This window comes from Ranitomeya imitator, chromosome 3 (genome assembly GCF_032444005.1).
Source record: "Ranitomeya imitator isolate aRanImi1 chromosome 3, aRanImi1.pri, whole genome shotgun sequence".
NCBI classification, from domain to species: domain Eukaryota; kingdom Metazoa; phylum Chordata; class Amphibia; order Anura; family Dendrobatidae; genus Ranitomeya; species Ranitomeya imitator.
In genome coordinates, this window is record NC_091284.1 from 709312018 (window position 1) to 709339569 (window position 27552).

Below are 27552 nucleotides of genomic sequence, written 5' to 3' on the forward strand. Positions count from 1 at the left end.
GAGGATGTGTGATGTCGGCCATTGTGTGCCCCGTGTGCGGGAGGATGTGTGATGTCGGCCATTGTGTGCCCCGTGTGCGGGAGGATGTGTGATGTCGGCCATTGTGTGCCCCGTGTGTGGGAGGATGCGTGATGTCGGCCATTGTGTGCCCCGTGTGCGGGAGGATGTGTGATGTCGGCCATTGTGTGCCCCGTGTGTGGGAGGATGTGTGATGTCGGCCATTGTGTGCCCCGTGTGGGAGGATGTGTGATGTCAGCCATTGTGTGCGGGAGGATGTGTGATGTCGGCCATTGTGTGCCCCGTGTGTGGGAGGATGTGTGATGTCGGCCATTGTGTGCCCCGTGTGTGGGAGGATGTGTGATGTCAGCCATTGTGTGCGGGAGGATGTGTGATGTCGGCCATTGTGTGCCCCGTGTGCGGGAGGATGTGTGATGTCGGCCATTGTGTGCCCCGTGTGCGGGAGGATGCGTGATGTCGGCCATTGTGTGCCCCGTGTGCGGGAGGATGCGTTATGTCGGCCATTGTGTGCCCCGTGTGCGGGAGGATGCGTGATGTCGGCCATTGTGTGCCCCGTGTGTGGGAGGATGTGTGATGTCAGCCATTGTGTGCCCCGTGTGTGGGAGGATGTGTGATGAACTCATTGTTTCTCCATCTTGCGTATCTTTCCTACTTGATTTATCACAATAAATGACACCATCACTAACCCTCAACCTTGCTCTGTCCTTCAAACCGCACATCCGATTTCTCTCCAGCTCAAAAATATTTCCAGAATTTTTCCTTTACTCAACCTTCAATCTTCTAAAATGCGTGTGCACATTCTCCTCATTGACTACTGCAACATCCTCCTCTGTGGCCTACCTTCTAACACTGTCGCACCTCTCTCCAGTCCGTCCATAACTCTGCTGCCCAACTAATCCACATCTCTCCTCCCTACCTCCTCTTCCTCTCCCCTTGGTAAATCCCTTCATTGGCTTCCAATTCTCCAGTGTATCCACTTCAAACTTCTAAGGCCGGCTTCACACTCGGCGTAAGACAATACGGTCCGTATTTTACGGCCGTAATACGCAGAAATGTTCCCAAAATAGTGGTCCGTATCTCCTCCGTAGGCAGGGTGTGGCAGCGTATTTTGCGCATGGCATCCTCCGTATGTGATCCGTATGGCATCCGTACTGCGAGATTTTCTCGCTGGCTTGCAAAACCGACATCTGATGGATTTATGGGCTCCAATGTTCATTAAAACATATATACAGTATATATATACAGTGTATATATGTATATATATATATATATATATATATATATATATATATATATATATATATATATATATATATATACACACTGTATTTATATTTCATTCAGCGCGAGATATGTGAAAAGCCGGTAATTCAATTGCCGGCTTTTTCTTTCTCCTTCACAAACCCGACATGATATGAGACATTGTTTACATACAGTAAACCATGTCATATCCCCATTTTTTTTGCATATTCCACACTACTAATGTTAGTAGTGTGTATGTGCAAAGATGGTGCGCTCTAGCTATTAAATTTAAGGGTTAAATTGCGGAAAAAATTGGCGTGGGCTCCTGCCCAATTTTCTCCGCCAGAGAAGTAAAGCCAGTGACTGAGGGCAGATATTAATAGCCTGGAGAGAGTCCACCGTTTTTGCCCCCCACCCCTGGCTAAAAACATCTGCCCCCAGAAAAGGCACATCTGGAAGATGCGCCTATTCTGGCACTTGGCCACTCTCTTCCCATTCCCGTGTAGCGGTGGGATATGGGGTAATGAAGGGTTAATGCCACCTTGCTATTGTAAGGTGACATTAAGCCATATTAATAATGGAGAGGCGTCAATTATGACACCTATCCATTATTAATCCAATAGTAGTAAAGGGTTAAAAAAACACAAACACATTATTAAAAAGTATTTTAATGAAATAAACACAAAGGTTGTTGTAATATTTTATTGTCCTCTCAATCCACCTGAAGACCCTCGCTCTGTAACAAAGAAAAAATAATAAACCAACAATATACATACCTTCCGAAGATCTGTAACGTCCCACGATGTAAATCCATCTGAAGGGGTTAAAATATTTTACAGCCCGGAGCTCTGCTAATGCAGCTGTGCTTGTGGCTGTAAAACCCCGGGGAATTAATGGAAACTAGGTCAATGACCTATATTTACCTTCATTCGCGGTGAGTCGCACTCTGCTGGATGTCCTCATATGAACTCGAGCCTGGGAACTTTTCTGATTTTTTTTTTTTTTTTTTTTTTCCCACGCTCGAAGGACATCCAGCAGAGGGCGCATCACCGCGAATGAAGGTAACTACAGGTCATTGACCTACTTTACCTTCATTCCCCGGGGTTTTACAGCCACGAGCACAGCTGCATTAGCAGAGATCCTGGCTGTAAAATATTTTAACCCCTTCAGATGGATTTACATCGTGGGACGTTACAGATCTTCGGAAGGTATGTATATTGTTGGTTTATTATTTTTTCTTTGTTACAGAGCGAGGGTCTTCAGGTGGATTGAGAGTACAATAAAATATTACAACAACCATTGTGTTTATTTCATTAAAATACTTTTTAATTATGTGTTTGTGGTTTTTTTTATTAACCCTTTACTACTATTGGATTAATAATGGATAGGTGTCATATTTGACGCCTCTCCATTATTAATCTGGCTTAATGTCACCTTACAATAGCTAGGTGACATTAACCCTTCATTACCCCATATCCCACCGCTACACGGGAATGGGAAGAGAGTGGCCAAGTGCCAGAATAGGCGCATCTTCCAGATGTGCCTTTTCTGGGGTGGCTGGGGGCAGATGTTTTTAGCCAGGGGGGGGCCAAAAACCGTGGACCCTCTCCAGGCTATTAATATCTGCCCTCAGTCACTGGCTTTACAGCCCACACCAATTTTTTCCGCCATTTTACCCTTAAATTTAATAGCTAGAGAGCACAAACTTTGCACATACACACTACTAACATTAGTAGTGTGGAATATGCAAAAAAAAATGGGGATATGAGATGGTTTACTGTATGTAAACCATGTCTCATATCATGTCGGGTTTTGGAAGGAGATAGCTTTAAAGCCGGTAATTCAATTGCCGGCTTTTGCTATCTCGCGCTGTATGAAATATTAATATATACATATATGTGTATCACATTATATATATATATATATATATATATATATATATATATATATATATATATATATATATATATATATATATATATATAATCTATTCTATGTGTACACATTTATTCTACTGTAAGCTGTCAGTGTGATTTTACTGTACACCGCACTGAATTGCTGGCTTTTCTCTCTAACACCGCTGCGTATTTCTCGCAAGTCACACTGCTGGTCCGTGTGTAATCCGTATTTTTCTCGCCCCCATAGACTTTCATTGGCGTATTATTTGCGCAATACGGTGACAAACGCAGCATGCTGCAATTTTGTACGGCCGTAGAAAGCCGCATAATTCGGATGCGTTATATACGGCTGATAGGACCTGACCCATGGAGAAACATTGGGCCGTGTGTAATGCGTGTTTTACGGACGTATTTTATGCACTCATACGTCCGTAAAACTCGCTAGTGTGACGCCGGCCTAACACTGACCTACAAAGCCATCCATAACCTGTGTCCTCCTTACCTCTCCAAACTAATCTCCCAATATCTTCCCTTATGTGTTCTCCGTTCTTCCTAAGCTTACAATCTGCAATGACCATGCTGCCTCCTCAATACCAGAGCTGCGGCTGTAGCCCCCTGTACGGTGGTCTTCCCCAACATCGTGTAGAATGTAGGTCCACAAGGGCAGGGTTCTCGGCCTTCTGTACCAGTATGCCATTGTTAGTTTGTTTACTGTAAGTGATGTCTGTATTTTGTACATAACCTCATGTACAGCACCATGGAATCAATGGTGCTATGTAGGGTTGAGCGACTTTTCCTTTTTTGAGGTCGAGTCGGGTTTTGCGAAACCCGACTTTCTCAAAAGTCGAGTCGAGTGAAATCGGGCGATTATCTTGAAAAGTCGGGGTCGGGGGATCGGCCGAAACACGAAACCCAATGCAAGTCAATGGGAAATCTCCATATATTTATATTCAGCGCGATATAGCAGAAAAGCCGGTAATTCAATTGCCGGCTTTTCATTTCTCCTTCCTAAACCCGACATGATATGAGACATGGTTTACATACAGTAAACCATCTCATATTCCCATTTTTTTTGCATATTCCACACTATTAATGTTAGTAGTGTGTATGTGCAAAATTTGGGCGCTGTAGCTATTAAATTTAAGGGTTAAATCGCGGAAAAAATTGGCGTGGGCTCCCGCGCAATTTTCTCCACCAGAGTGGTAAAGCCAGTGACTGAGGGCAGATATTAATAGCCTGGAGAGGGTCCATGGTTATTGGGCCCCCCCATGGCTAAAAACATCTGCCCCCAGCCACCCCAGAAAAGGCACATCTGGAAGATGCGCCTATTCTGGCACTTGGCCACTCTCTTCCCACTCCCATGTAGCGGTGGGATATGGGGTAATGAAGGGTTAATGTCACCTTGCTATTGCAAGATTACATTAACCCCTTCATGATCGTTTTTCACTCCCCTCCTTCCCAGAGCCATTACTTTTTTATTTTTCCATCAATTTGGCCATGTGAGGGCTTATTTTTTGCGGGACGAGTTGTACTTTTGAACGACATCATTGGTTTTAGCATGTCGTGTACTAGAAAACGGGAAAAAAATTCCAAGTGCGGTGAAATTGCAAAAAAAGTGCAGTCCCACACTTGTTTTTTGTTTGGCTTTTTTGCTAGGTTCACTAAATGCTAAAACTGACTTGACATTATGATTCTCCAGGTCAGTACGAGTTCGTAGACACCGAACATGACTAGGTTATTTTTTATCTAAGTGGTGAAAAAAAATTCCAAACTTTGCTAAAAAAAAAAAAAAATTGCGCCATTTTTCGATACTCGTAGCGTCTCCATTTTTCGTGATCTGGGGTCGGTTGAGGGCTTATTTTTTGCGTGCCGAGATGACGTTTTTAATGATAGCATTTCGGTGCAGATACGTTCTTTTGATCGCCCGTTATTGCATTTTAATGCAATGTCGCGGCGACCAAAAAAACGTAATTCTGGTGTTTCGAATTTTTTTCCCGCTACGCTGTTTAGCGATCAGGTTAATGCTTTTTTTTAATTGATAGATCGGGCGATTCTGAGCGCGGCGATACCAAATATGGGTAGATTTGATATATTTTTTAATTGATTTATTTTGATTGGGGCGAAAGGGGGATGATTTAAACTTTTATATTTCTTTCATTTTTTTTACATTTTTTTTCAACTTTTTTTTTTTTTACTTTTGCCATGCTTCAATAGCCTCCATGGGAGGCTAGAAGCAGGCACAACGCGATCGCCTCTGCTACATAGCAGCGATCTGCTGATCACTGCTATGTAGCAGAATTGCAGGTGTGCTGTGAGCGCTGACCAAAAGGGTGGCGCTCACAGCCACCGGCGATCAGTAACCATAGAGGTCTCAAGGCGTCAAAATATATATATATATTCACAAAAACAGGCAGCACTCCATATTCTTTGAAATAATGTGCAGGAATCTATTTAACCCACATCTTAGCACGGAGATATGGGTTAAATAAATTCCTGCACATTATTTCAAAGAATATGGAGTGCTGCCTGTTTTTGTGAAGCATATGGACCAAGAACAACCAGTGGACAGGTTGTTTGGGGGCCTTGCACCCGAAGATAAGTAAAGGATTTGTGCTGTTCCGTTTTTTTAATCTAATATATATATAGATAGATATACGAAACCCGACTCTGGAGCGAAGATCGCCGACCTCCGACCCGATCCCACAGTTTCACGAAACCCGACTTTGCCAAAAGTCGGCGACTTTTGAAATTGGCCGATCCGTTTCACTCAACCCTAGTGCTATGTAAATAATCAGTCATTATGTCCTGTGTACAGGAGGATATGTGATATCTGCCATTGTATGTCCTGTGTACAAGAAGATATGAAATATCCGCCATTGTATGTGTTGTGTTCGAGAATATATTGTTGTGGGAAAGTGTTTGTCCCCTTCCTGATTTCCTATTCTTTTGCATCTTTGTCACACTTAAATGTTTCACATCACCAAACAAGTTTATGTATTAGACGAAAATAACACAATTAAACAGAAAATGCAGTTTTTTAATGAAGGCCTTTTATTATTAAGGGAGAAAAGAAACCCAAATCTACAGGGCCCTGTGTGAAAAATTGACTGCCCCCTAAACCTAATAACTGGTTCAGCCACCCTTAGCAGCAACAACTGCAATCAAGTGTTTGTGGTAACTGGCAATGTGTGTTTTACAACTCTCTGGAGGAATTTTGGCCACTTATCTTTTCAGAATTGTTGTAATTCAGCCACATTGGAAGGTTTCCAAGCATGAACCGCCTTTTTAAGTTTTGCCACAGTTGAATTAATGTCAGGAATTTGACTAGGCCACTCCAAAGTCTTAATTTTCTATTTGCCACGACGGCACCCACTAGAGAGAGGGGATCCACCCCTAGGAACAGGAAACCTACAGAGAGATAAAATGGGCGGCCCCCCCTCGCTCCTCAGTTTGGTTTCCTGTTCCTAGAGGGAACCCACAGAGAAGAATCTCTGTAGATCAAGCAATGAAGAGGAAAAACCCGCCTGGACGGCCGCCTGTATGACTCTGCTGAGCGGCAGGGGCTCCAGAAGAGGTAACAGTCGGGGGGAATGAGTTTGCTGGCTTCCCCCCCCTCTGTTCTCATCACGGGGTTTCCCGGTGTTTTCCAACTGTCTCCCTGCTGGGACACGGTTGTATGATCCACCGCACGGTACAGAGCCGGTAAGTTTGTGTGCGATGCTGGCGCTTACCCCCTCCAGCTGTGCAGGAGTGGAGATGTGTGCGGCGAGTGTAGCTGTAGGCGCAGTACCGATACCTCCAGCTGAGTGCTGCAAGACTGTCTATGCCTCCTTTCTCCTTCTGACCAAGGAGGTGCGGCGCGGTGTGACTGCAGGCGCAGCTCTTACCCCCCTCTGTAGCGGTGGCTTCAGTGCTGAGAAGCATGGATGCGCGAGCATGCGCAGTAGCATTGGCGTCCCGGAAGTTGTTGTTGAACTTCCGGGGTCGCGGGGTCAGAATGGCGTTTCCGGTGTGGACACCATGTTTGTTCCCGTACGGTGGGTCCGGTGTATCTGGACGGCAAGGCAGTCTCCTGGATAGGTTAAAAAAAGAGGGGGGGGGTGCTTGAGACGGTGGCCTACGCTATATAGGGTTGCTAGGGCAGTAGAGTGTGCGCAAACGTGTCGTCTCAGGACGATATTGCTGAGCGCCCACTGGAGGAGTTAATTTTACCTGGTGGTGATGCCAGGAGGAAAGGTAGTGGACACTCGAAAGTGAGTGATTCCACGGAGAAACCGGGGAAGAACTGAGGATCAACCTGTTCTGCACCCTAGGCCAGGCAAACAACCCCACAGCCGGTATATGATCATAATTCCGGGTGAGACTAAAGATAACTTCACTGGGGCTTATGGTAGTCTCTTCTACTTTTATTATTCATAGACAAAAAAGACTGGCAAAACAAAACATTGGCAATGTGTGTTATGTGCTGAACCCCTGCCTGACTCCTATACGAAAAAGTTATGTCAGATTTGTATAAGTAATCCTTTACAACAGGAGGGATCGGTCAAGATGGATGATATTCGTTTTATGGTCCATGAGGAGCTTCAGTCTTTAAGTGGTGGCCCTTCTATGAATATTGAGAGGAGAAGCAAGAGAGCACCCTCACCTAGAGCAGACACATCTCCAGAAAGTGGGGAAATTGATTCCGACGTTTCTCAGGCTTCGGTTTCCTCAGAGGAAGAGGACTATGTGTGTTTTCTTACTGACGGTATAAATAATTTGGTAAAATCCGTAAGAAACACAGTGGGGTTATCAGAATCCAAGGAACCTCAAACACCGCAGGAGGTTATGTTTGCAGGTCTCTCCCAGCGAAAGGGTCATGTATTTCTCGTAATTCAGACCATTAAGGACCTTGTTAAAAGGGAGTGGAATAAACAGGGACAGAAGGGATTTGTACCTGTATCTTGTAAAAGACGTTACCCCTTTGACGATGAAGACTTGACTACCTGGGCTAAGGTGGATGCGGCGGTGGCATCCACTTCTCGTTGCTCCTCTTTGCCTGTAGAGGACGCAGGATCTTTATCTGATCCAATGGACAGGAAATCAGATGTGCTTCTAAAGAGGTTGTGGAAAGCTTGTATCACTGCGTTTAAGCCAGCAATTTCGGCCACATTCACTAGCAGGTCTATGCTGGTTTGGCTAGACCAGCTAGATCAAAGCATTAAGAAGGGTATGTCTAGAGAGAAATTGCATACCTCTATTACCTTGATTAAGGTGGCTGCAGCTTTTTTGTCAGATGCCTCAATAGACTCTCTCTGCTTAGCAGCCAGAACGGCTAATCTAACCAATACAGCTCGTCGGGCGTTGTGGTTAAAGAATTGGAAGGGGGATGCTCAGTCTAGATCTAAGCTGTGTACCATACCCTGCCAGGGTGAGTACCTTTTCGGTACTGTTTTGGATGATATCTTGACCAAAGTGGGTGAGAGGAAGAAAGGGTTTCCTAACCCCTTTATTCCTTCTTACAGAAGGGTGTTCAGAAAGCCACCGTTTGGCAAAAGGAAAGACTTTAAGGTTATGTGCACACGTTCAGGATTTCTCGCAGAAAATTCCTGAGAAAAACCGGATATTTTCTGCAAGAAATCCGCAAGAAATCTGCATGCATTTTTGCCGCGTTTTTTTCCGGACATTTCCCAATGCATTTTGTAGTGGGAAATCCGCAAAAAAAAGGCAAAATTAATGAACATGCTGCGGTTTTCTCCAGTCACCTTCCACGACAGCGGTACTGGAGGATGTCTCCCCGCCCTAATGGGGGACAGGAAACACAAAGAGGTTAAATACCCTCCCCTTCCTGCCACCTCCAGTGTTTTTCCTGTCCCCTATGGGGCAGGCATGAAGAGGTCCTGCAGTAGTGCTGCCGTGGCCGGCGATCGGAGCACTCAGGTCTTACCTAGCCGGGCAGCCTGGGTCGGGATGTGTCTCCTCCCTGCGGCGCTGCTCCTGTCTCCCCACATGGTGCGGACTCGGGACCCTTTCTCCGCTCCTCCCGCGCTCCTTCGGGAGTAAAGCGGAGCGGTGTGGTGCGGCCGGGGTCCCCGCGCGGCTCCCCGGCATTTCCTCCTCTCCTCATGGCCGGAAACGGTGGACGCGCGAACCGGAAGTACCCGAGCTTCCGGTTCACGGCTTGTGCGTTCCAGCGGTGGAACGCATGCTCGTCGGACTACAGTTGATGGCGGCATAGCGGTGTTTCCCCTAATCCTGGGACCAGGAGGAGGAGCACAAGATCGGACGCAGCTTCCACGGTATTTAACCCTGGTAGTCACCTCCAGGTAAGGCCCCCTGTCTGACTGACTGGACTACAGTACTGACATGGAGGGTGACAGATCTATCTCTGCTTCTGCCGAGCCCTGCGTCCTCCCTCCTACCGTGAGTAGTGGGTTAAGGTCCCTCTATCCCTGTATTCCTTAGGGTGCCATATACTTAGTCCCCCTTCTCTCTCTTTTTTAGGGAGACAAGGCCTCTGCCCCTAGGAAGGACAGATCTTCCAAGACAAAATCGGAAGATCGAAAATGTGGTGTTTGTGCATCAAAGCTACCTTCTTCTTACAAGAAGAGACTGTGCCAGCCCTGCACTGATGAAATAATTCGCTCAGAACAGCCATCCTTGTTTGAGAGCATTAAATCCCTCATTAAACAGGAAGTTCAGTCCTCGGTATCGGCCCTTTCCCAGTCTCTGTTACCTCCGCCACCTCCTGCTAAAAAAAGGAAGATGGCAACGGTTACTTCTGATTCAGATTCTGGTGAACTTCATTCCTCCGGCTCGGAGGATTTGTGGGAGAATGAGGGCTCCACTTCCACTCCCAAAGAGGAGAGTAAAAAATATTACTTTTCCTCAGAGGACATACAGGAGTTAATTGGTATGGTCAGGGGGACAATGGGTGTCGAGGAGGAGAAGCCATCAGTGCAGGATGAGATGTTCGGTGGGTTAAAACCTAAAAAATTAAAGGGGTTTCCTGTACATGAGAATGTACAGAGTCTCATCCTTCATGAATGGGAATCACCTGAAAAGGGTCTTACTGTTCCCTCTGAGCTTAAAAATCGTTTTTCTCTCGATGGAGACGTCTCCCTGTGGGATACCCCTAAAGTAGACGTGCAGGTCTCTAGAGTGTCAAAAAAGACGACCCTCCCTTTCGAGGATTCTTCCCAACTCAGAGACCCTATGGACCGCAAGATGGAGAGTTTACTAAGAAGATCGTGGGAGACTTCTACCAATCTCCTTAAAACAAACGTTGCGTCTACCTGCGTGGCTAGATCCCTATTTCGTTGGCTCCGCACGCTGGAAGACCACCTTACCCAGGGAACATCTAGAGAAGTAATCTTAGATTCTCTCCCGCTTCTCCAAAAAGCTACGGGCTTCCTTGCCGATGCTTCGGCAGAGTCCGTAAGAGTGGCTGCCAAGTCGGCAGTTCTCTCTAACTCAGCCAGAAGAGCTCTATGGCTCAAGTCTTGGAGTGGGGATATAACGTCCAAAACAAAACTCTGTGCCATTCCCTTTCAGGGCCGCTATCTGTTTGGGCAGGCCCTAGATGATATTCTGGATAAAGCAACGGACAAGAAGAAAGCGCTTCCGGAACAGAGAAATCCGAAAAAACGTTTTTTTCGTCCCTCAAAAGTGCAACCCTTCCAACGGGAATTCAAAGGGAAAGGCAAAACAGGACGCTGGAGCTATCCTAAAGGAGGGAAGGGTAGAAACATCCTGGTTCCCCAGTCCCAGCAGACCCCGGACAAACAGTGACTACGCCCAGGTCGTTGGGGGGCGTCTCTCGAGCTTCATCAACCAGTGGAGGTCCATTTCGTCAAACCAGTGGGTACTCGACACTATCCAGAATGGACTAAAATTAGAGTTCGAGAGCCCTCCCCCTCACCACATAAGGATAACCTCATTGCAGAGTCTCAGCCCTCAGGGCGCATTCCTTTCCGGCCTCCAGAACTTACTCCAGGAAGGAGTAATTTCCCCAGTACCTCAGCAATAAATTGGCAGAGGACACTATTCCCACCTGTTTCTGATCAAGAAACCTTTGGGGAAGCACAGAATAATAATCAACTTGAAACCCCTGAATCAAGTAATAACCTACAGGAGGTTCAAGATGGAGTCGGTCAAAACAGCGATCCCTCTGATAGGACAGGACTGGGCGATGGCTACAGTGGATCTGAGGGACGCTTATTACCACGTCCCAATCCATCCAGAATTCCGGAAGTACCTAAGATTCGCAATATCTCAGGATCGGGAGATAGTACACTACCAGTTCAACTCCCTTCCCTTCGGAATCGCCTCAGCTCCCAGAGTCTTTACAAAGATCATGACAGAAGCCATTATATTCATCCGTCTTCAGGGGATCTGCATAGTACCCTATCTAGACAATCTACTCATTGTCGCTCTCTGTCTCCCGCCTCAGGGCCGACTTAACAAGATCTCTAGAAATCCTAAAGTCTTGGGTTGGATCCCAAATCTATAGAAATCGGACCTTCGTCCCTCCAGGAGGAAGAAGTTCCTAGGAGTCCTTCTGGACTCAGAGGCGAGGAGTTCCTTTCTGCCCAGAGAACGTCAACTCGATCTGGTACAGAAGATAACAGCATTCAGAACCCTGAAGGCTCCTACTCTACGACATTCCATGTCTATACTGGGATCTCTAACATCTTGTATCCAGATGGTACCTTGGGCTCAAGCCCACACGAGAGTCCTCCAAACCCATATCCTATCATCCTGGGACGGATAGCAGAGTTCTCTCTCCAAGAGAATTTGCCTTCCCAATCATGTCAAAGCATCCCTGACATGGTGGCTACGGCTCCGAAACCTCCAACAGGGGGTCAGTTGGGATCAAATCCCGCTAAAGACACTAACATCGGATGCCAGTCAAAGGGGATGGGGAGCTATAGTCGAGGGATCCCATTTCCAGGGCACCTGGGGCCCAGACATCAGAGCAAGCTCTTCAAACTTCAGAGAACTGAAAGTGGTGGAAGAAGCATTAAAAGCTGCATCCTCCATTGTTCAGGGACACCATGTCAGAATATATTCCGACAATATGACCACGGTAGCATACCTTCGTCATCAAGGAGGCACAAGATTCAGGAAACTAAAAACCTTAGCCTCAAACATTTTTTTCTGGGCAGAGAGGCACATCCTCTCTATTTCAGCAGTTCACCTGAAGGGGTCAGCCAATACCCAGGCAGATTTCCTGAGCAGAAGGGATGTACATCCAGGGGAATGGTGTCTGGACCAGGAGGTCTTTCTCTCCCTGATTTCCAGATGGGGGATCCCAGAGGTAGACCTTTTTGCCAACAGTCAGAATGCCAAGCTGCAAACTTATTTCTCCCTAAATATGACAGACAGAGCTCTGGGCATGGATGCGTTCTCTCACCCGTGGAGGTTCAACCTCGTTTATGCGTTTCCTCCGATCCCATTGCTATCAAAAACTCTACAGAAGATCCGATCGGAACGAGTTACGGCAATTCTAATCGCACCAACATGGCCAGGGAGGAGTTGGTACAGCGCCCTGTTAGACATGGCCCAGGAAGGTCTAATATGTCTATCTCAGAAGGAAAATCTTCTTCATCAGGGACCGTTGCTGCATCCAAACCTTCACAGATTGAATCTTTCAGCATGGCTTCTGAAACCGAGATACTAAAGGCAAGAGGTCTCTCAGATGGAGTAATTCATACTCTCCAGAACAGTAGAAAATCCATAACAAATGCCATTTATGCCAAAATCTGGAAGAAGTTTTCATCGTGGTATCTTCCAGATATTCTAGACCCATTTCATCCAAATATTGCCAAAATTCTGGACTTCTTGCAGAGGGGTCTAGAGTTGGGTCTTAGGCCTAACACCTTAAAAGTACAGATTTCAGCACTTAGCTCCTATTTCAATCAGGAACTAGCCAAACATCGGTGGATCAGGCGTTTTGTAACTTCAGCGAGTAGAATCCGTCCCAGAGTTCTCAACAATACTCCTCCTTGGGACCTTAATTTGGTCCTTAATAGTCTAACTCGGGACCCTTTCGAACCTTTATCTCAGTCTTCATTAAAGGTTCTTACCCTAAAAACGGTCTTTTTAGTGGCTATTACCTCTGCCAGACGGATAGAACTACATGCCCTATCCATACAAGAGCCTTACTTAAGGGTAACATCTGATAGTATAATCCTTCGTCTAGATCCTACCTTCCTACCTAAAGTAACATCAGACTTTCATAGAGGTCAGGACATAGTGTTGCCCTCATTCTACCCGGATCCTTCTAATATAAGAGAGGAGTCCTTCCACACTCTGGATGTTCGCAGAGTGGTTCTACATTATCTTTCACAAACAGAGAGTTGGAGGATTGACCAAAATCTCTTCATTCAACTCTCCGGGAAGAACAAAGGCAGAAAGGCTACGAAAAATACTATCGCCAACTGGATTAAACAAGCCATATCTCTGGCATACTCATCCCAGAATCTACCACCTCCTCTATCACTGAAGGCCCATTCTACACGGTCGGTGTCAACATCATGGGCAGAGAGGTGACGCTTCTACGGAGCAGATTTGCAGAGCCGCCACCTGGTCATCAGTACATACGTTCACCAGGCACTACAGGCTTGATTTCAACCGGGATTTAACTTTCGGCAGAACAGTTCTGCAAGCGGTTGTCCCCCCCTAGAAATTATTTGTTGGTACTACTCCAGTACCACTGTCGTGGAAGGTGACTGGAGAAAATAGAATTATTCTTACCGTTAATTCGGTTTCTAGGAACCTTCCACGACAGCACTAATTTCCCTCCCTATCTGATGATTTTATTGGATGATTCCTGCACTTAAGTGGTAACTATACATACTGCTGTGTCCAGAAAAAACACTGGAGGTGGCAGGAAGGGGAGGGTATTTAACCTCTTTGTGTTTCCTGTCCCCCATTAGGGCGGGGAGACATCCTCCAGTACCGCTGTCGTGGAAGGTTCCTAGAAACCGAATTAACGGTAAGAATAATTCTATTTTTACCGCGATGCATTTTTTCGCGGACAAAAAAAACGCATCATGTGCACAAAACATGCGGAATTCATTCTAAATGATGGGATGCTTATTGTATGTGTTTTTTTGCGGTTTTATAGCGTTATCGGGAAAAACCGCGAAAAAAAAGCAACGTGTGCACACAGCCTAAAGATCACTAGAGTAACAAAGAGTTCAGACAGAAGGGGAACCTATTCAATAAGCATCCCTTCAAAACGGCTGATAGATCCCGTTAATCCTATTCTGTCAGTAGGAGGTAGGTTGCTTCATTTCACTAATCAATGGAAGGCTATTTGTGTAAAAAAGTAGATAGGGCGGCACTGCCTTCAAAACGGGGACACAAGCTAAGAAAAATATTAACACTTTCGTGCTTCATGGAGTAACCATTAGCCGCCACCTCACAGACTTCGGGTGCTCCTCGAAAAAATGGAAAACAAATCCAACTGCATAGTCCACATAAAAGAGAAGGAAAAACGAGGGCACTCACCAGTCTTCTTTTAGTGCAAAACCACTTTTATTAACACGACATCTTAAAAGTCCATGGTCAGGCAACGACGGAGCCGAAGCTCAGGTGAGCAGGGGGGAGCGGAGACGACGGCCGTTTCGCGCTGTGCTTGCGCTTCTACGGGTCCGGGTCAATGGAAGGGAATAACATCTAATCCCTGGGCCATAGATCTAGTATCTTCGGGCCTGACCTTAGACTTTATCCGGACACCTCCGGATTCTTTCCTTTTGACTTCCCTAAAATCTAAACCACAGCAGGATGCGTTAGAACTTGAAATTAAGTCTCTCTTAGCCAAACGGGTGTTAATAGAAGTTCCGTCATCTCAAATAGGGAAGGGATTTTACTCCCCCTTATTCCTGATCACCAAACCCGATGGATCCTTCAGAACTATAATAAATTTAAAGAAATTAAACACCTTTTTAAGATCCAAGACATTTAAGATAGAGTCCATACGTTCAGCTATAAAAAATCTGTTTCCTAGTTGCTATATGGTGGTCTTGGATCTTAAAGATGCTTATTATCATCTTCCTATACACCAATCACACCAGCAATCACTCAGGGTGGTGGTAGTAATGGACGGCCAGATTTGTCATCTGCAGTTTAGAGCTATGCCCTTTGGGTTATCTACTATGCTCCGAGGGTTTTTACCAAATTGTTATTAGAGGTGATGTCCTTTCTACGGGTAAAAGATACACTGGTCATTCCGTACCTAGACGACCTACTAATTGTAGGGAAATCCCCCCTTCAGTGTGAACAGAGGTTGGAGGAAGTTGTTGATTCTCTGCAAAGACTTGGCTGGATTATCAATTGGGAGAAATCCAGACTCCAGCCTCTAACGTGTCAAAAGTTTCTTGGACTCCTTCTAGACTCAGTAGGCCAGGAATGCATACTTCCTGAGGATAAGAAGGCATCCATAATTAATAAGGTGAACCTAGCGATTGAGAAACGTAGTATGTCATTAAGAAATGCCATGTCCTTGCTAGGTTCATTAACTTCATGTATTCCTGTGATTCAATGGGCTCAGTTTCATACTAACAAAACTCTGTAGTTGTCATTAGAAGAGGACATTAAGAAACGGGGACATTTAGATCAGACAGTATTTTTAACTTTAGATGTGGTCCGCTCCCTTTACATAGTGGCTGGACTGGGAAAATCTCTCGAGGGGAGTTCTTTGGGTAATAACTCCTTCAAACATAGTAACCACAGACGCTAGTCCAGAGGGCTGGGGTGCACATTTTCAGGGGCAGATTGTTCAGGGTCTTTGGTCCAGAACAGAATCTTGCAATTCTTCTAATGTAAAAGAATTAAGAGCAATATATTATTCCATACTCCACTTTATTCCTCAGCTGCGAGGTTCCCATACAAGGGTCCTTTCCGACAACACGACCGCGGTTGCCTACCTAAACCATCAAGGAGGTACGCGGTCAGACACTCTCATGAATGTTACATCAGACATCATGAATTTAGTAGAAAATCATTTTTGTCCCTATCGGCAGTACACATCAGAGGTATAGACAATTTTTGTACCGATTTTCTCAGGCGCCACACCCTTCATCAAGGAAAATGGATGCTCAACAAAAGAATCTTCAGACTGATAACTGCCCGATGGGGGGTGCCTCAGATAGACTTATTTTCAACAAGATCCAACCGACAGGTCAGAACATTGACCTCATTGTGCAGAGAGGACAATCCGGATATATTTGATGCCCTTCAGGTTCCATGGATATTCAGTCTATCTTATGCCTTTCCCCATAGAATCTTCTACCCATAGTTATCAGAAAAATAATGGAAGAAGGGGCGAGAGTGCTGTTGATAGCTCCATTTAGGCCCAAAAGGCCATGGTTTTCATGGCTCAGGGCAATGTCGATTACAGACCCTTGGATTCTGCCTCAGACCAAGGAACTGTTATCTCAAGGGCCATTTTTCCACCCTCAGGTAAAGGGCATGAACTTAACAGTCTGGAATTTGAGAGGCAGTTATTAAATCTTAGAGGATTCTCTAAGGGGTTGATAGATACCCTCATGAAAAGTAGAAACCCATCTACTACAAAAATTTGTCAGTCTGGAGAAAATTTCTCGAGTTCCACACAGCACAATTTTCTTCTGAAATACTCATATTTCCAATATTAGAGTTTCTGCAGAAGGGTCTTGAGTTAGGTCTGTCTGTAACTACTCTAAAAGTTCAAATTTCAGCTCTAGGAGCTCTTTTCAATTATGATATTGCAGGCGATAGGTGGATATCCCATTTTATTTCTGCATGTGAACGGTCAAAACCGATCCGTATACCTCAGGTCCCACAATGGGATCTAAGTTTGGTCCTGGACGCATTAACAGCCCTTTTGAACCCCTTCATACAGCCTCATTTAAAAATATCTCATTAAAGACAGTATTGTTAAGGTACCTTCACACTGAACAACATTATAACGATAGCGATCTGTGACGTTGCAGCGTCCTGGATAGTGATATCGTTGTGTTTGACACGCAGCAGCGATCTGGATCCTGCTGTGACATCGCTGGTCAGAGCTAGAAGGCCAGAACTTTATTTAGTCGCTGGATCACCTGCTGACATCGCTGGATCAGCGTGTGTGACGCCGATCCAGCGATGTGTTCACTGGTAACCAGGGTAAATATCGGGTTACTAAGCGCAGGGCCGCACTTAGTAACCCGATGTTTACCCTGGTTACCATTGTAAATGTAAAAAAAAACAACTCACATTCCGGTGCCTGTCTTGTCCCCTGGCGTCCGCTTCCCTGCACTCCTCCTGCATCCTGTGTCAGCGCCGGCCGGCCGTAAAGCAGAGCACAGCGGTGACGTCACCGCTCTGCTTTACGGGCGGCGCTTACAGAGGATGCAGGAGGAGTGCAGGGAAGCGGACGCCGGGGGACGTGGCAGGCATCGGAATGTGAATATGTGGTTTTTTTACATTTACAAGGGTAACCAGGGTAAACATCGGGTTACTAAGCGCGGCCCTGTATGTGCAGCGTATAGCTGAACTGGAATTTAAAACCGATGATCTTGAGAACCGCTCCCGCAGGAGCATCCTGAGGATTGTGGGGTGCCAGAAAAAGCGGAAGGAAATAACCCCACTGAGTACGTTGAGTCATGGCTGAAAAATACTGTAGGAGGGGATGGTCTCACTAAAATGTTTTCTGTTGAAAGGGCACATCGTGTGCCCACTAGACCCCTGCCCCCATGATCAGCCCCAAGAGTCATCTTGGCTAAAGTTCTGAATTATCGGGACCAGGATACTCTGCTGAGTAAAGCCAGGAACTGTGCGAATCTAACCATAGATGGCAATCGCATCTCCATCTACCCAGATTATTCTGCAGCAGTCCAAAAACTCCGAATGACGTTTGGAGAAGTCAAAAGGCGACTACGGGACATGGATTTGCCCTATTCAATGATTTACCCAGCTAAGCTGAGAGTCGTTGCCTTGCATCGGGTGCACTTTTTTCAAAATCCAGAGGAAGTGGAATATTTGCCCAGAGTCCTATCGGATCATTGTCCTCTGATGGTATCTCTACAATTGGGAGAACAGGGGAGGTTGGCAGGTATGGGATGGAAAATTCACCCCTTTTGGTTACGGTTGCTGGATATGGAAAAGATAGGAGAGGAACTGGGAGAATTCTTTAGAATAAACGAAGGTAGTGCAGAGGGTCATATAGTTTGGGACACTATGAAGGTGTTTTTGAGAGGGATTTTATTCAGAGAAGTATCTCGATATAAGACTAGATCTCAAAATCTAGACAAAGCAGTGATGAAGGAATTAAGGGCAGCGGAGGAGGCATTGGGTGCGCAGTGTTCAAAAGCTACGCAGACCCGCATGAGAGTGGCCCAGTCGGAGGTTAATAAACTTCATATCCGCAAGGCAGAGAGACTGCGGGTATTTCAGAACAAGGCATTCTATGCGGAGGGTGAAAAAGTGGGGCACCTGCTCTCAGTGGTAGCTTCGGCACAACGGGAATCCTCGCATGTGTACGCAATTAAAACGAAGGAAGGTAATGTGGTTACACAAGGGGATCAAATTTTGGATGTATTTAAACAATTCTACAGTGAGCTATACTCCTAAGATACATAAAGGTCAAGAGGAGATGGATAGGTATATGAGTGCGATTTAAGCTTCCTAGACTAGGTAATGAAGACAGATAATGGATGGATAGGCCACTGGCAGCGGAGGAACTGAGGGTGGCACTGGCGGATATGGCGGGTAATAAGGTCCCAGGAGCGGGCGGCATTCCGGCAGAGGTATATAAAATTTTTAATGAAGAAATAATAACTAAATTGGAGAAGGTATTTAATGAGTCGTTGGAGAGGGGTATATTACCTACATCTATGAGAGAGGCCATTGTTGTGGTCATTCCTAAAGCTGATAAGGATCCGTTGAATCCGGAGTCCTACAGACCAATCTCGCTCCTCACGGCGGATATAAAGATTTTGGCGAAGGCCTTGGCCAATAGACTAATCCATGTGATTGATAAAGTAATCCACCCAGATCAATCTGGATTTATGCCCAAGAAATCTACAGCAATCAATTTAAGGAGACTATATTTAAATATGCAAATTCCAGCCGAAAATGCTGGAAATAGTAGTAGTGTCTTTGGATGCCCATAAGGCCTTTGATTGTATTGTGTACAATGGAATTACTTGTGGTCAGTTTTGTTGTGCCTTGGGTTTGGGCCTTGAGGTACCTTTACACTGAACAATTTAACAACGATATCGCTAGCGATCCGTGATGTTGCAGCGTCCTGGATAGCGATATCGTTGTGTTTGACACGCAGCAGTGATCTGGATCCTGCTGTGACATCGTTGGTCGGAGCAGTAAGGCCAGAACTTTATTTCGTCGCTGGATCTCCCGCAGACATCGCTGAATCCGCGTGTGTGACGCCGATTCAGCGATGTCTTCACTGGTAACCAGGGTAAACATCAGGTTACTAAGCGCAGGGCCGCACTTAGTAACCCGATGTTTACCCTGGTTACCAGTGTAAATGTAAAAAAAAAACACTACATACTTACATTCCGGTGTCTGTCGCGTCCCCCGGCGTTCTGCTTCCCTCCACTGTCAGCGCCGGCTGGCCGTAAAGCAGAGCGGTGACGTCACCGCTCTGCTTTACCACCGGCGCTCAGTCAGTGCAGGGAAGCAAAACGCCGGGGGACGCGACAGACACCGGAATGTAAGTATGTAGTGTTTTTTTTTTGTTTTGTTTTTTTTACATTTACACTGGTAACCAGGGTAAACATCGGGTTACTAAGCACGGCCCTGCGCTTAGTAACCCGATGTTTACCCTGGTTACCCGGGGACTTCGCATAGTTGGTCACTGGAGAGCTGTCTGTGTGACAGCTCTCCAGCGACCACACCGACGCTGCAGCGATCGGCATAGTTGTCTAGATCGCTGCAGCGTCGCTAAATGTGACGGTATCTTAAGTTTATATCTTGTGTGGGGTTGTTATACTCCTCTCCAATGGCAAAAATTAGAGTAAATAATAAAAGTATCTGATCGTTTCTCATTGCATAGGTGTACAAGGCAGGAGTGCCCATTGTCTCCATTGCTGTTTGCCCTAGCCGTGGAGCCCTTGGTTGCTAAAATAAGGGAAGCACAAGAGATAAAAGGATTTGTCTATGGAACTAAGGAGGAGAAGGTGACTTTGTATGCCGACGATATTTTGTTATTTTTGGGGACTCAGGAGAATCTGGATAACGCAGTGGCATTAATTGAAGAATTCGCGGAATTTTCTGGACTCAAAATAAATTGGGACAAATCGTGCATTATGCCCATTGAGGTAGAAAGGGGTACTGCGGAGGTGGAAATGTCAGCAAAATTGAAGGTAGTTTCGAAATTTAAATATTTGGGGATACACATCGCCCTTCCTCTGACGAGGTTTGAAGAACTTAATCTAAGCCCTCTGTTACAAAAAATACGTACCAAAGTTTCGGCGTGGAACAAATTACATCTCTCTGTAATTGGAAGAGTGAACCTTTTGAAGATGATTGTGATGCCACAGCTGTTATATGTACTCCATAATTCTCCAATTCTCCCAAGGTTTAAACAAGAAACTTTGCAGAGGCCAAAGGCGGAAGGAGGCTTAGCGCTCCCTAACCCTTGGGTATATTTTTTTATCAGCACAATGTCAGCATATTGGAGGATGGGGGGAGGAGACGGGAAAGGGGCAATCACCAAGTAGTTTGAGATATGTGATTAGAAAATAGCCTCTGGGTGAGAGTTTGGAAGGGGGGCAATTTTTAAAACTGGGCTCTCGGTTTCCTACTGTTCTCCTAATTCATAAGGTATGGGAAAAAGTTAAACAGATAAGGCGTGTCACAGGCCTTACCAAATACTCTCCTATATGGGATAATATAAATTCACAAGAATTTAAGCAAATGGAAGGAATTGGGCCCTGGAGAGAGGCAGGAATTAGAAGGATGGGTCAGGGGGGACTTAAGTCATTCGTGGAGTTACAAACAGAATTCCAGTTATCACATTTAAATTTATATAATTATAAAAGACCCGTGGAAGCGCTTGGCATTAGCGCGAAACGATCGTCGTCGTCTTGCCTGTCGCACTCCTACTTTCACTCCCTCCCTTGAACCGTGAAGATGATTTGCTGCATGTTCTAATAAAGGACGTTTGAATTGCCACTGATTGGTGAGTGCTATTGCATTTTTTCTATTTTTTTATTTACATGGACACTTTGTTTCACGCAAGTACCGCCTTTCACCTGATCGGACTACCTTTTGTTGAGAAACTCTCCACATTGAGTTTATAATCTCTGCAAAGTCGAGCTGTGCCGCTTACTTTTTTTCTTTTTCTGGTCTGATCATTATAAAAGAATTCAGCGTGCGAATCAGTCACAATGTCGGAGAAAACTTATTGAGATCCAGATTGATATCACGCTGGCTTCCATTTTGAAGAATAGCGGGACAAGGGTGGCAATTTCAGAAGTGTATAGAGATTTATTATTCACCTTTCTAGTCAAACATCCCATCAAGTCTAGAATGAAATGGGAAGCTGAATTGGGAGAGATAAATGATGATAGATGGGAATCTATTTTAGAATATGAGACTAAGATCTCTATGAACGAACCTGGGAGGATGTCTCAATTATATGTGATTCATAGAGCTTACAGAACTCCCGATAGACTGTTCAAGATGGGTTTGAGGTCTGATTCCGAGTGTCCACGATGTTCGCAGGAACGGGCAGACATGTTACACATGCTGTGGCATTGCCCTAGATTGTCTGCCTTCTGGACTGTTGTATTGAATCGGATTGAATTTATATAGGTGTGTAATTCCCAGAGACCCTTTGGTCTGTATATTAGGTTATGTGGAAGAAATAGCAGCGGTATCTATGGTTAAACTGGCGATTGCTAGATTGTTATTCATAGCAAGGAAATTGATAGCTCGATTCTGGATCAGAGAGGAGCCTCCGACTTGTCGAGACTTTTACGCAGGCGGATCATATAATTTTATTGGAAAAAAAGTATATATACTAAGAGAAATAAACTCGATGTATTTCAAAAAAATATGGCAGCCATGGATAGAATGGAATTAGATTTGCGGGGAGGATGCATAATGTTATAGATGATGTTCATACTATACAATTCTATTTGGATTGGGGAAGGAATATCGGAAGGGAAATGAGGAAGGCACTAAGGGGTTCTCGAGGGGGGGGGGGGTTGTTCATAAAAATATTTGATTATATGTGAACAATAGCTTGATGTCATAAGTTATAATTGCTTTCCTTAATAAAAATTTATCTGATTAAAAAAAAAGTTTCATAGATCCCAAGAGATCTTCCTGCCTACTTTTTATGAAGATCACTCAACTCCAGAGCAGGAGAATCTTCATACCCTAGATGTTAAGAGGACTATTCTAGCCTACTTAGAGAAGACTAGGGACTGGAGGAAGAGTAGGGCTCTCTTTGTGTCTTTCCAGGATAAGAACAAAGGCTCCAAAGTCACAAAGAATACGTTATCACGCTGGATCAGATAGGTCATATTTCTGGCATATAAAGCTAAAGGAAGAGATCCTCCACTACATGTGGGAGCACACACTACAAGGGCTTTGTCGACTTCCTGGGCGGAAAAGGCAGATGTGCCAATAGACCTTATATGTAAGGCCGCAACCTGGTCTTCACCTAGTACTTTTTATAAGCACTGTAGATTAGATCTGTCTTCTTCCTCTGATCTAACCTTTGGAATATCGGTCCTTGACACGGTGAACCCACCCAAAATATAGTCTCTGTAAATCTCTCTAGTGGGTGCTGTCGTGGCGAATAGAAAATACCGCATTACTTACCGGTAATGCTCTTTTATAGAGCCCACGACAGCACCCACTCACATCCCTCCCTTTTTATAGTAGCACGAGGTGCCTTGGTGGTGAGGTGTTAATAAGATAAAGGATATAGTATCTACTATATAATTGTCTAAGGGTCACTTCCGTCTTTCTGTCTGTCACGGATATTCATTGGTCGCGGCCTCTGTCTGTCATGGAATCCAAGTCGCTGATTGGTCTCGCCAGCTACCTGTCATGGCTGCCACGACCAATCAGCGACGGCCACAGTCCAATTAGTCCCTCCCCTACTCCCCTGCAGTCACAGTGCCCGCTCCATACTCCCCGCAGTCAGTGTCCCCGGCGCCCGCTCCATACTCCCCGCTCTATATTCCCCGCAGTGTCCCCGGTGCCCGCTCCATACTCCCCTCTGGTCACCGCTCACACAGGGTTAATGCCAGCGGTAATGGACCGCGTTATGCCACAGGTAACGCAGTCCGTAACCGCTGCTATTAACCCTGTGTGACCAAGTTTTTACTATTGATGCTGCCTATGCAGCGTCAATAGTAAAAAGATCTAATGTTAAAAAATAATTAAAAAAAAAACAAAAAACCTGCTATTCTCACCTTCCGTCGTCGGACTATGCGCTCGCGCCGGCCGCCATCTTCCGTTCCCAGAGATGCATTGCAAACTTACCCAGAAGACTTAGCGGTCTCGCGTCTTCTGGGTAAGTTTGCAATGCATCTCTGGGAACAGAAGATGGCGACCGCATCACACAGCTTCGCTGGATCCCAGGGGTGAGTATATAACTATTTTTTATTTTAATCATTTTTTTTTTAACAGGGATATGGTGCACACACTGCTAAATACTGCGTGGGCAGTGTTATATACCTACGTGTCTGGGCAATATACTATGTGACTGGCCAATATACTACGTGGCTGGGCAATATACTACGTTGCTGGGCAAATACTACGTTGCTGGGCAAATACTACGTTGCTGGGCAAATACTACGTGTCTGGGCAATATACTACGTGACTGGGCAATATACTACGTGACTGGGCAATATACTACGTGACTGGGCAATATACTACGTGACTGGGCAATATACTACGTGACTGGGCAATATACTACGTGGGCTGGGCAATATTCTACGTGGGCTGTGCAATATACTACGAGGTTGGGCAATATACTACGTGGGCTGGGCAACATACTACGTGGACATGCATATTCTAGAATACCCGATGCATTAGAATCGGGCCACCATCTAGTAAGTTATAAATATGTACATTTCACTGAGCCTATTAACTGAAGCCTGGCTGCGGTTCCTCCTATTCTCTGTAATACAAACTGAGGAGCGAGGGGGGAGCCGCCCCTTTTATCTCTCTGTAGGTTTCCTGTTCCTAGGGGCGGATCCCCTCTCTAGTGGGTGCTGTCGTGGGCTCTATAAAAGAGCATTACCGGTAAGTAATCCGGTATTTTGTTTTTCTTAGACCGGTTTCACATTAGCGTTTCTAAGCACAGCGTAGGCCTGCGTATTCCTTTCCTAAGATCCGCATGCATCTTGCGTACCTATATTTAGCATTGTGTACGCAGGGACATGCGTTGGCATCAGTTTGTATGCGGATGTGTCCCCATGTGTCGTTTTGAGGTGCCCGCCGAATGCAACTTGTTTCATTTTTTAAGCCGTCAAATATGCTCAGGCATGTGCATTCAGATGAGTGCGTCAAAACAACGCATTAATGTCTATGGGAATGCATTTGTGCACAAGGACATTCGCATGCGTACTTCAGACTGAGCATGTCCAGGAACTGATTTCAGCCCCTCCCAAATCCCAGCTGTAAAAGGGGGTGTAGACACTGGAAGTATAGAAGCTTTGAAAATGTCTGTCTCGCTGCAGTCTGTACTCTGTCTCTGTGTGTGTCACGTTATGCAGTCTATACTCTGTCATGCAATGCAGTGTGTATTCTGGGTCTCAATGCTATGCAGTCTGTAGTCATGCAGTGCTGTCTATACTCTGTTTCTGTGTGGCATTATGCAGTCTGTACTGTCGATGACTTTGTTCTTCTGTGACTGACATTGTGCCCAGTGTCACACTCTGTATCACCTTGTGTCTTATGTTTTGCTTTCTGTTCCTTGTAGACTGTGCTGTGCTGCTGTCTCGGTGCTGTGCTGCTGCCCCGGTTCTGTGCTGCCTGACTTCTGTGCTGTTGGACTGCTGCCTGTAATGTAAGTCTTGGCGTCCATTGTGTTTTTAATTTTGACCATTATTGTTTTTTCCTTTGGCTACATTGTTGTAGGCTCTTTTAACAAGTTCAATTTTTCTTATCTGTTCCGTTATCTAGTGTTTCACTTGACTGCTGCCTGCTATTCTAACATGTCCTCCAGTGAAGACCTGAATGTTTCCAAGAGTAAACATGACACTGATGAAGTAATCACATTTGCTATACTGATTGGTATGTATTGACTGTCAATGCGACATATGTGGTAATCATGTATTTTCTTTACAGGACACTTCCAGTGCGGAAGAGCAGGAGCGGTCGAGTGCAAATGAATCTTCCCAGGGTCAAGTTCCTGAGGCAGAAAGACAGGGTGTAAGTAGTCTTTTCATTATCAACGTGGTAATTGATTTTGGTTTAAGTTTGTATAACTATATGACTTATTATTTATTTTTTGCTTTTTTTCTGTTTCGTATAGGTTCCACAACATGAGGAAGGCATTGACAATGACCAACTGATTCCTCTTGTGCAAGAGCTCGTAGCGTTGTGGGACACCCGTGATCGTCAGCATTCCACTGGTTTTGTTGGGTCTTCTCACCAGCGGCAGAGGGCCAGGGAGATATCAGTCATGCCCGAGTTCATTCATTTAAACTCGGTCTTCCAGGAAGGGATAAGGGTGCTTGGAGAAAGACTGAACACACGTTTCCAGGAAGTCAACAGACGCCTTGACCGCCTGGTAGTCGAAGTTCAGAGACCGCGGCAACATTGTTTTTCCGCAATAGAGCAGGGCGTGTCGGACCTGCCGCCTGAACTCCAGCTGAATGTCATGGAGGCCTGTCAGCTGAATGTCATGGAGGCCTGTCAGGCTGCTTACAGTGAGGCCATGCAGCAGTCGCAAACCTACCGTCTGCAGTCAGAATATTACCCTTCCCCTGTAACCCCTTCGTCACCCACTCATACCCAATCATCCCAGCTCGATACCCCCAAGGTCCACAATATCACACCATCGGACAGACCCCGAACCTAAACCCATTTGTAATTTATTGGTTAAATTAATGGAAAAGAAACAATATTTTTTTTGTGAATTAAAATTGTCTTTTGTTTTCACGATCCCTGTGTTTTCTTTGCTCTTTATGTGAAAACACACGCATGTTTGTATTGTATTGTTGTGTGAAGTTGTAGCTGGTGTTCCACTGGAGGTGTTATTATTAAAGTCAGCAAACATTACAGGTAAATTTAATTACAAGCGGAATAAATAATTTTGTCTTTCCATGCCACACGTCCAGTATCCGAAACAAAGTATGCAGCAAAGTTATCCCTCATTTGGACAACTTCCACTGTAGTCCTCAGAGGGTGATCTTGGTAATCCTGCAATTTGCTAGCAACAGGTTCCTCAAGTTCTAAGCGGTGTCGCTTTTTTGCCAGGATGTAATTGTGCAGAACAACACACGCTTTGATAACCTTGTCAATTGTCTCAGTTTTTAGATTGATGGCTGTTCCCAAAATGCACCATTTAGATGCCAGCAAACGAAAGGCACACTCCACAGTTCTTCGTGCCCTTGTCAGTCGGTAGTTGTAAATCCTATTGGTGTGATTCAAGTCCCGACTCTAGCACGGTTTTATGAGATTGGCAGACATTTGAAACGCCTCATACCCAACCACAACAAATGGCATTGTCGGTCCTTCAGTGTTCGGAAGAGGTCGTGGCGGTGGAAAATTGAAATTATTCCCATACAAACGTTGGCCCATGTCAGTCTTTGAAAGTCTGAGAGTCATTTCCTCGTCCAAATGATCCAACGTCCATGGCAACAAATCAACAGCATCTGCAATCGCCATGAGAACAATCGAAAAGCATTTTTTGTAATTGAAATACTCTGATCCATTTCCAGCAGGTTTCAGAATCCGAATGTGTTTGCCGTCCACAGCCCCCAAACAGTTTGGAAAATTACAAATGTCCTGAAATTTTGCAGCATTTTCCAGCCAGAATTCAGTTGTGGGTTGGGGGAGGAATTCTTCACGCAGAATGTCACATAAAGCACGGCAGGTGTCTTCAACAATCCCAGAAAGGGTGGACACTCCAATCCGGAATTGAAAATGTAGAGATAACGTCTCTCCGGTAGCCAGGAATCTGCCGAACAGAAAATGGAAAAAAAAAATCAGTACATGGCTTTTATAACAATGACCCCCATGACGGCACCACGGAGAGAAGGGATCCGCCCATCAAGGACAGGAAACCTACAGATAAAAATGGCAGTACCTCTCGCCTGCATCAGTTGGTTTCCTGTCCCTTATGGGGAACCTACAGTTGATGCAAGGATCATACCTGAGGATCGTCGTGGGATTCCAGGCCCGGCCAGACCGATCCAGGCAGCGGGGGTTCCCTGCCTCGGCTGGCGCG

General features: G+C 45.4%; 1 protein-coding gene across 3 annotated transcripts in view; it reads left to right on the top strand.

Annotated features, from left to right (window-relative positions):
- LOC138670896 (uncharacterized) overlaps window positions 1-26264 on the top strand; it is a 29076-nt gene extending 2812 nt beyond the window's left edge. For all 3 annotated transcript variants that reach the window (XM_069758654.1, XM_069758652.1, XM_069758653.1), the window contains exons 2-5: window positions 25078-25164; window positions 25281-25366; window positions 25446-25529; window positions 25633-26264. In XM_069758654.1, coding sequence (XP_069614755.1) covers window positions 25313-25366; window positions 25446-25529; window positions 25633-26181 — 687 coding nt within the window. In that variant the 5' untranslated portion in view covers window positions 25078-25164; window positions 25281-25312 and the 3' untranslated portion in view covers window positions 26182-26264. The remainder of the gene's footprint in view (window positions 1-25077; window positions 25165-25280; window positions 25367-25445; window positions 25530-25632) is intronic.
- The last annotated feature ends 1288 nt before the right edge of the window (window positions 26265-27552 follow it).